Source organism: Sphaeramia orbicularis, chromosome 20 (assembly GCF_902148855.1).
Source record: "Sphaeramia orbicularis chromosome 20, fSphaOr1.1, whole genome shotgun sequence".
Lineage (NCBI taxonomy): Eukaryota > Metazoa > Chordata > Actinopteri > Kurtiformes > Apogonidae > Sphaeramia > Sphaeramia orbicularis.
This window is the reverse complement of record NC_043976.1, coordinates 19,314,291-19,324,237: the sequence shown is the minus strand read 5'-3', so window position 1 is coordinate 19,324,237 and position 9,947 is coordinate 19,314,291. Positions and strand designations below refer to the sequence as shown.

Here is a 9,947-nt window from a genome sequence, read left to right as displayed (position 1 = left end):
TTCTACCAAACATAAAGAGGGTGTTTTGTTGGCTACATGGAATATTTTAAACTACATTTATATAATAAATTATGACTAATTTAAGCCAAGTCACAATTGTCAAATTTCTTCACCTGAACATGTCAAACAACAGATAAACAGTCAGTGCATGACCCATAAACAAAGCAGGGTTGAAGACACCACAAATACTGCAAATGTGTAAAACAGATCAAAGAACACTACTAAAAAGGCTGACATTATCGTAGTATTTTATGTTTTGTAAAACAAACACAAAGTGGGTGAGTTTTTGGGGTTAATTCTAGTATTTTTTTTTATTCTTACCACTTTTAGACCACACTCACACAAAAAAAACAGTCAATATTTCTCCACCAGGATTCTTGATTTTGGTATTTAAAGAGGACAGAAAATATAGGGGATACTTTTGACATTTGGTTACAGTGTTCTCAGGCAACTTGAATACACATTATGTATTTCTAAAATAACGGCTTGTGTTATTTCCTTTCTCTGAATGAGACACCACAAAGCTGCAACAGTTCTGAATGATGTTGTATTTACTCAGTCGGTTAGCAGATGAAAACAGATGAACAGAGGAAAAAGATAAAAAGTGATGAATGTATTTTTTGTCTACAGTTGACAGCACTTCTAATGATAGTGGCAAAATCTCCTTCCCTATCCTTTCAAGAGGGAGCTACACTGACAGGATGATACTGATCGAGCTGAATTTGTTGCTTATCACAGTCCTTTTGCTCTTTTTTAGTAACCGAGGGAGTGAAACTGTGAACCGAGAGTTTATTTCTGAGAGAAATCCAGCGTGTAAACAGATCGGTATAGGGATCTAATGCTGAACACACATTTGCAATGGAGAAATGGAGCGATGCCATCTCCATCTCTAATCCTTTGCAATTGTTTTACATAATAAAAGGGGTTTAACATCCCCTCTGGCCATGTAATGCATTCATCAGAGTCTGCTACTATTAACCTGTAACCACGGAAACACACACACTTGGTTTTGTTACTTAATGTAAATGGATACATTAAATTGACAGTTTTTCTCCTGAGACTTGACCTTATTCATAAAGTTACATGACCTCAGCAAAAACCTTTGAGGGTGAAGAATGTGGAGACCAGCTTTAGAAAAAATGGGTTTTTGTGTGGGACTTTCTGCTAAAAGCTAAAAAAAAGAACACCATGTCTTTCTTTCTTTCTTTCTTTCTTTCTTTCTTTCTTTCTTTCTTTCTTTCTTTCTTTCTTTCTTTCTTTTCTTTCTTTCTTTCTTTCTTTCTTTCTTTCTTTCTTTCTTTCTTTCTCCATCCATCCATTGACTTCTAAGTGGGATCAATTAACAGTGAAGTCTTTGGGTGTATAAAAGACAATGAGAGGCAGATAAGGGAGGATGATTATTGTGTCACTTTGACACAGTGGTGGGAGGAAGAAGATGGGTGGTCTGGGTGGGAGAAAAGACGGACAAACTAAATGTCACCGCCTATAGTTAGAATCTTTATCCATCATCATTTACCAGTCCTAAACATCTCATCTTCCACCCACATTAATACAAAGAGTTGATCACATCTAAATAAAACAGTTTGAAAAGGCATTGATATGTGTTCTGGAACTGGGGTAAGGGCACTCCAGGAGTCAGTCCCCTCATATTAATCCTCCTCATCCACATGTGTTCAAAGCAGAACACTAAACTTAGATTTTTGACAACCACTGGCAGCTGACCAGTATGTCTGATTAATTAGACTGTGTGCAGCCATCACTCATGCGTGAATTCTTTTCATTCTGTAACCTGCTGATAAACATGCATATTCTGCATTGCATTCATCTTTTCCTTCCTCCAAAGTGTCATCCCCCAAACAGCAAGATGTTTAACATACTGAGCTGTGCATCCAAACCGTTCCACTGCCTTTCACTCATGAATGGACTCCTTCATTTCAAACATCTTCCATTATACACTCCACATGAATGTGCTCAGACATTAAAAAGAATCGTAATTACATGTTTGTGCTTGCATGCATATACTAGACCTGTGCATGTCACAGAACAAAATATATAATCCCCAAAGCCCATGTTTGTATCATATATATGCATAGCAGCATCATATTCAAACAGAAAAGACCAAGATGCATGAAATGCACCAGAGGGTAAACCCACATGAAATCACATACATACTGTTTAAACGTACATATTAAAGGATGGTTCATCATGGAAAGTGCAGAGGTTGGGTCTATTTCTATTTTTTCCCCTGAGCATTAGGGGTCCTGAGAGTCCATCACTTTTGTTCAGAGCAGCGATCAGGACAAAACCTTATACGTAAATTGTATTTTTGTCACCTGACTTCTCACCTTGAAACCCATTATGGGCTCTTAAAACTTTCAGCTCCTTCTCTTTACCTGCTGTTGTGATACATGTTTCCTCTATTACCATACTTCTTTACAGCAGACATTTAAGCGTTGGTGTCACTGATAAGATTAACAGTGAACTGAAACAATCAAATGGAATTAAAACATGTTTAATCTCATTATTTATGGCTGTCACATCCCTACTATGAAATGTCAAAATGTCATCAGTGGAAAAGATTTCACACTTAATCCTTGATTATTCTGCTTTGCATTAACATCAGATGAAACTGCAATGAGTAAGGAAAAACCTCACACCATTTTACAGACTTAAGCTTAACATGAGCTTGCAGCCTCTTCTGCACAAAATGTCAACTTTGCACACGAGGCGTTATTTTTTATTTATTTTTTAATGTAAGAGCCAGATTGCCATGAAATTGAATGCTTACATACATCCTCCCAAGGTTTAAAATCTTTTGTTTTTAATCTCTGTAACCTTTCCAAAAACACCACCTCAGGACAATCTTAACATTTGTATCCTCACTTCTGGTAAAGATGGACTGCCATGTCATCAGTGTGTTTGATGCATTGAACCGCTGCACATCATGGGGAGTAATGAAAGTTGTGTCTTTAGGGAGCATTAAAGTAGCTTCAGGCAACAGCGCATGAACCTAGCTGCAAGGCATTCGAATCTGAAATACATTATGAATTCCATTAACTCATATTTACTACACTTAAACAAGAGAGCACACTCCTCATCCTATCAACAAGGATTTATTTTTACATCAACACTCTTCAACTCTAAAATAATTTGTGTCACAGTGTTTGTACGGTTTTGGAGAATGTGCTAATATGGACTGGAGAGAGCTGGAGATTCTTGTCATTACACACACTGGTGCGTCATCATCGTAAGTATTCTTAGTGGGATGAGCCAGAGTCAACACAATGGTACATAGTGTCACAGGACCAGGTGTGTGTGGCTCTCAGAGAAATGTGAGAGCTTGAGACGTACGCTGAGAAAAATCTCCTCCCATCAAACAGCTATCCACAATCCATCTATGCTTTTTTCTCTTCCACACTCATCTTTGATCATTATTCTTTAAGTTCTTTCTGTTTTTTTTTCTCTTTATGATTTTTCTCCTCCCCACTAAGCTGTCCTATCATCCTTTATCTCTGTCTCCTTTTGTGTCACTTCTCCTCCTCTCTAAAATCATTTTCTCTTTAAATCTCCTCATATACTATATGCTCATATGGGATTTGTTCCTCCAAGAAATCTCGCTAACACTCTATTGACTGCTATCTTGTGATCTTACTTATCACAAACAGCATTCAGACTTACACATGTACTGTATAAATCACGTGTAAAACTGTGTGCAAGTGTAGAGATAATGGCAAGCCTGGAAAACATTGAATCTCTCTTTATTTACAGCACACTGCAGTGATATTCTGTCCATGACAGAACTGCCCACTAGTAGGTTTACAATCCCGCTTGATTTGTTAAGATCACAAAGCTGCTGCCTTCATCAGCACACTGGAACAGCCAGCAGGCAGCTCTAAATCACACTGAGGCTTGCCAGTGAACACACAATCCTTAAAAAAAACCACAAAGTATTTCCACTGTGCATTACATCAAAATGTCCATGTTTAATTCTAATGACTCCACACAGAGCACAATGCCTCCACATCAATACATATGACAATCTTCAAAATGATGGAAGTCCTGACAGGAATCAATACGATCCTCCTAGCACAATTCAAGTGAACTGTGAGTGCGCATGCACTGGTGTGTAACTGATGACGATGATGATGATGAAGGGCTGTAGTGGGGGAGGTGAGTAACATCAGTTAATCCACACAGTGTGATGGGTGTAGGCCTTAGAAATAGCCCACTCTCAGATTGATGTATCAACCTTAAAGCTCCATCGTGACTCTCAGAGTTTCTCAACTTACACCGATATAAAAGTCATGTACTGAGGAACTGTGCCGATGAGCAGTACACCTACTGTACATTATACATCCACAAGATAAGTCCGCTTCTTGTGCTATCAATAAGATGTAGTTTTATAAACTGTCTGAGGAATAATACTGTCTACTCCAAGCCCTGTTTGATTCAAAAAAAGGTAAAAATCCCCTTTCGTGTTAGTTTATTGCGCATCACAGTGTCCAGTGTACGTCTATGACCCCAGAGAATGACCTCATTTCCATTTTAATATCCCGGTACTCCATCCTCCTCAGCAGCTCAGGATCTTGATGAATGCTCGTCTGAACTCGATGTTGAAGGTGGTGTAGATAACAGGGTTGAGGGCACTGTTGACATAGCCCAGCCAGGTGAAAGCACTGTAAAGCGCAGGGGGTACGTAGCATGTCCTGCAGTGGGTGTTCAGAATGTGAGTCACAAAGAAAGGCAGCCAGCAGATGAGAAACACCCCTGGAGTAGCCAGAGGGCGAATAGGTAAAAAGAAAGGGTGATATGGAATGGAGGTGGGCAGAGCATTGGACAAAAGAAACCGACCAAAACCATGAATAGAGAAATAAATATGAATGCGGAAGGTGGGAAATATATTTATAAAAATACAAGAACATGGGAAGTGGTATAAAGGGTAAAACAGATGTGTAGAAAAAGAGAAAAAGGGAAAGAAAAAGAAGAAACCCTAGGTTAATCATGATCAAAATTCACTATTTGCAACACATCATCCCTGAATATTAAGGTCCACAACTTTAAAGTTAAGAATTTTATCTGCAGGCATAATATGTAATATATGTGCATGTTCATGAGTCTGAGCTGAGACAAAGATGCTCAAGAATTAGATGGTCCATCAAGAGTAATTTCACGTTTCTATATCACATGGCTTTCTGAGGTGAATGCAGTCCTATTTACTCCACTGGGAGAAGTAAACACGATCACAGATTGCGGCTGCTTCTTTCTCACCATAGTGACTGAAGTAAATATTGGACCCATTTATTACAAGCCAGATATATTCTGAACATTCTGGCATTAAAATGGCCTTTTCTAGACACACAGATCAGGAGAAAATAGACTTTGTTTGAGGCCTTCTCTATCTAATAAAGCAGGAAAATTAAGTGTGACAATAATCATAACAATGTTAGTTACCAGTAAATAAATATTTTAGTGCATTATTATTTTTTTATAATAATGCCCTAATATTTAATTTATTATTTATTTTTTGCTGTCATTAATCTTCTTTCATCCATCCATCCACACTGTTCTCAACACTGCCCATAAGAGACAGGAACTGCAGACTCACATGCTCATATTTTGTTGGACCAGATAAAGCTTTGATTACAGCGCTGTAGTATTGGTTCAATAGACAACCTCAGATCATAACACTGCCCCCACAGCATGATGGAAATTTCACTTTATCTGCATCTCTTCTCACCCTGATGTGCCAATCACTTTGGAACAGGGTCAATCAGGACTCTTCAGACCACATGACCTTTTGACCATTGAAGCTCAGTCTAATCTTTATGCTTGCAAAGTGATGGTTGTTTAAGAAGTGAGAAGTTAAAGAAGTTAGGGTTAAAGAACCTGTTGGAGCTGAAACATAATTATCCAATGGAAGGATTTGAACTATTTGCTTAGTTCAGTCCAGCCTGTGCATATAACATAGGCCTAGCTGTTTGCAGATCTTTTGCATATCATACCTTTAAAATCAAGTGCATATGTGAATCCTACATTGAAAAGAATGACTGTAACTAAGGACATCTTGCCTTGAGCGAGGTCAGTTACAACACTAACTGACCTGTACATTACGGATTATTTTCAACTTTATGGTAATTTAATACAGAGCAGCTATCTTATTATATATTGACAGCTGTAAAAGTTTCAAATGAAGTACCATACGGTCTCAGTGATACAGAAAACCAGCGGCTTGAGGCTGCAAAACCACTGAGAAGATTTATGTGCATGTGCACAGTTTTCACTGACACCAGTGTAATGTTATAAGACGCCTCTGATTACATTTTTGTCAGTGGGATCTATGCTGTGTCAGAGCTAACTGGACCAGACTTACAGCAACCCGGCTGATAATTGGAGTGTGTGGAAGCTGTGTCAGGAGCCACAGCAGTGGTCTAGAAACACACTATGAACTCGAAGGCAGCCGGACAGTTTTGACATTTCAGCTAGACTTACTGTGGCTCTGCAAAATATGAAGTAAATGCACACAGTGTAAGCAAATATGTGGGTGTTATTGGCCCAATCCCATTTCACCCCTTGGCCCTACCCTTACCCCTACCCTTCTATTTTGCGCGTTCATGTGAAGGGGTAGGAGTGTCCCGATTCTCGATGAGTCAGAGGGGAAGGGTTAAGGGGGAAGGCTGTTTGGCCCTTGAAATGGGGATTTGTCAGGACCACACTACAAAAAGAGGGGTGTGAGAAATCTCCCATAATTCCGTTTAAATCATCAGCAAGATGGAGGTAAACACAGCAAAAAGTGCAGCGGCATGATGAAAGAAACACAAAAATGTATGTATTTTCTTGGTAAATTACTTAATAATTTTATCATAAGTTTAATGCTCTTTCAGTTTGTTATAGATTGCATTTCTGTGGTTTGCGGTTGATAGTTGCAAAAAGATAACCAAAACCCATGCAACAGAGATGGTTACAGCTACTGAGCTCATGGTGAATACTTTCACAAACAAAGTTGTCGTATCTGTTTATAGTGGCATCGATGACTGCTGATGACGTAACAGGTCAGGAAGGGTTGTACCATTTCATAGGGGAATGTTTCAACCCCTACCCCTTGCAACTCTATTTCAAGGGGTAGTGCCAAGTGCAAGGGCCAAGGGGGAGGGGGCAAGGGGTGAACTGGGATTGGGCCATTGTGTCCAGAATAGAGAGCACTACAGGAGACCGGTAAAGGTGATCAACAGGATGTTATGGGACATCTCAGTCACATGATGCATCTGTAAAATTGCCTGTATAAGTGTTAGAATGATGTCTCTATTTCATTTCCTTTAGACACTCACCAAGCACAATGGCCAGCATCTGAGTGGCCTTTTTCTCTCGTGCATGCATGCTCCTGAATCGTGGATTGTTAATGTGAGAGTGAGGTATGGGCCGCAGTGACGTGTGTGTTCGCCCATTGGACAGGTCCTTCACTTCACAGCTCATCCGGGCAGGAGGATGGTCGCTCGGGTTGCTTCCCTCTTCCTCCCCCTCCCCTCCTCGCTCTTCCAAATCTAGCTCGGTGCGGCCACAGGAGGCATGGCTGATGCTGCAGTAGTTTTGTGTGTCCACCGGGGGCAGCACTGAGTTTTCCACAGGTCCAGTTTTTGGACGTTTGCGCCACAAACATCCTGACAGTAGGGTGGGCTTGGAAGGACCTGAAGGCTCTACACTCTGCTGTCGATACAAATGACACACAATTATCATCTGCAGTGCTTGGATTTTGTGTCATTATGCAAAAATTACGTATTTACTTTTCAGTACATTGTAATTCAAGTGGTCTCAAAGACTTAACCTATCTTCTCAAGGAATTGAAAATTTACTGTGTGATGTCCTGATTTTGCCTTATCACTTGTGTTTTCAGACAGGCAGCTAATCGCTGAACCAGATTTTGTCAGATTTGCCCTGGACATGACTCTCCTGTTCTACTCCATGTCTAGACATGGGAGTGTGGAAAAGTCTGTTCACTTTTCTATAATGATGCCAGGTAATCTGTATTTATTTTTAGTCTTTTGATTTGGACCTACAGGACTCTCCTTTCTCCTCTGATCTCGTAGCTTTTCATTTTCAGTGCATTAAAATGCTTATAAAGGTTCAATTTGTAAAATTTGTGTTTACCTTAGAGTCTGTGCTCAGGGATACATTTTTTTGACATTACGACTCAATGTCTAAGCTAGTAGGATGTGTTGCAGAGTGTTGCTTATGTAGGGCAACTGGCAAGGAGTCAGGAGTCAGTGTAAGGATTTTTGGAGAAAAACTGACAAGTCATTAGGAGCTTAAATGCTTATTTTTCCTGTGTTGTTTATTTGTTTGGATGCATAAATTCTTTTGGTTCTTATTACTTCCACTCCGTTACAAGCCCATTCAGTCTCTTAGTGGTAATTTCATTCATAGTACTCACTTCACTGTCACTTTACTTTTAGAAAACAATGTATTATGGCTGTTGCCATGTTATCACATTTGCTTTGTAATGAAGGTAAATAACTTCATTTAATGACCATCTCCTAGCATAAAACAGACTTCAATAAGAAAATTCATTAAGTAAATGGGCTCATGAAAATAATGTGAAACACTAAAGTTACACAATCAGAAAGTGTATAAATATGGTGGTGCTAATCACTGTGTATGTGTGTGTGTGTGTGTGTGTGTGTGTGTGTGCAAAAAGTGTAGCTCATTATGAAAAATTAATAGAAATTAATTTTGATGTTTTAATATCAGGAAAACCATTTCTAAACACAGCAGGCAGAAGATGTTAGCATAAAAGCTTTAATACCACTGTAAATTACCTGCCCAGCATTAAACAGCAGAAGTATAATAGAGCAAAGCTCTATGTTATATGTTATAAACATAATATAAATGTTAATATTTTAAGTACCATACGCTTTAAACAGATCGAGAGATTGGAGCTACATTTGTCATGTAGCTGAAAGCACAACCCCACATGATTACTAATGATGTTCCATGTCTTTTGGAAGTGTAAATAGGTCATTCTATGACTTTCCAACACGAGTCATTACCTGTCAATGTCATGTTTTCAGGTTGCTCTACTGCCTCTAAGGGCCAAAAAATCAATGGACCCTTGACATTTAGAAAAAAATGCTGATTATACTCTTTTCTCTGTCTTTAGTGTCTCTAGTGTAATACTGAAGGAGTCCCTGAGTTCTTTTCATACATGGATACTGAGTGGGAATTTGGAAGCAGAAGGCTCCTGAAGTAAATTAAAATAAGCAGTTAAGTGATAAATACTCAGAAAATCTGAAGTCATTCCCAACACATCTCACTGTGCTGTTACGAAACCAGTGAAAAGTTCTTCTAGGACTTTGAGTTGAAGTTTTTAAATCACTGTTGTGTGGTTGGTATTCAGAACACAGAGGAAAACCGAAAATGTGGTATTACACCCAAATGTAATCTGTCATTTTTATGCCAGGCCTATTCATCTTTTTTAAGTACTATATCCAATAAATAAATAAAAAAAAGTACAGCTCTAACCATTCAGAATTCACAGCCAAAACTCTTATAATTACTTTTCCTTTTAAGTAATTAGTCATTCTCTGGTTTTAAAGGGTCCTTGTAGTGAATTTTCATTAATAGCTATCTCAAAACATCACATATAATACTAGCAGTTCTGTCAGGTAACTTATGTTATAGCCCATTATTGTCACTGCTCTGTCAGTCAGGCATGGTCAGTGACATGTTGCCTCCTTCACAGGCTGTTCCAGCACCGGTAGTGACGAAACATTATAGTATTGTCCGATTAACTGGACTGTGACAGACTGGTCACTGACCCCGTGCAGCAGACACCAGTCTGATGCTGCGTTTCCACTACATGATATCGGCTAGACTCAACTTGGCCTTTTCGCATAAAAAAAAAAAAAACAGATGCAGAAGTTCACAGTAAATATACCAGTAGGTTAATCCACATG

The 9,947-nt window shown here is 39.0% G+C and overlaps 1 protein-coding gene across 2 annotated transcripts in view; it reads right to left on the bottom strand.

The window, feature by feature from the left end:
- Positions 1–2,477: 2,477 nt before the first annotated feature.
- drd3 (dopamine receptor D3) overlaps positions 2,478–9,947 on the bottom strand; it is a 34,696-nt gene continuing 27,226 nt past the window's right edge. The window contains exons 7-8 of one of the 2 annotated variants that reach the window (XM_030123869.1): positions 7,326–7,701; positions 2,478–4,767 (exon numbers count right to left, since the gene is read on the bottom strand). In XM_030123869.1, coding sequence (XP_029979729.1) covers positions 4,571–4,767; positions 7,326–7,701 — 573 coding nt within the window. In that variant the 3' untranslated portion in view covers positions 2,478–4,570. The remainder of the gene's footprint in view (positions 4,768–7,325; positions 7,702–9,947) is intronic. The other variant, XM_030123870.1, reaches the window with a different exon arrangement.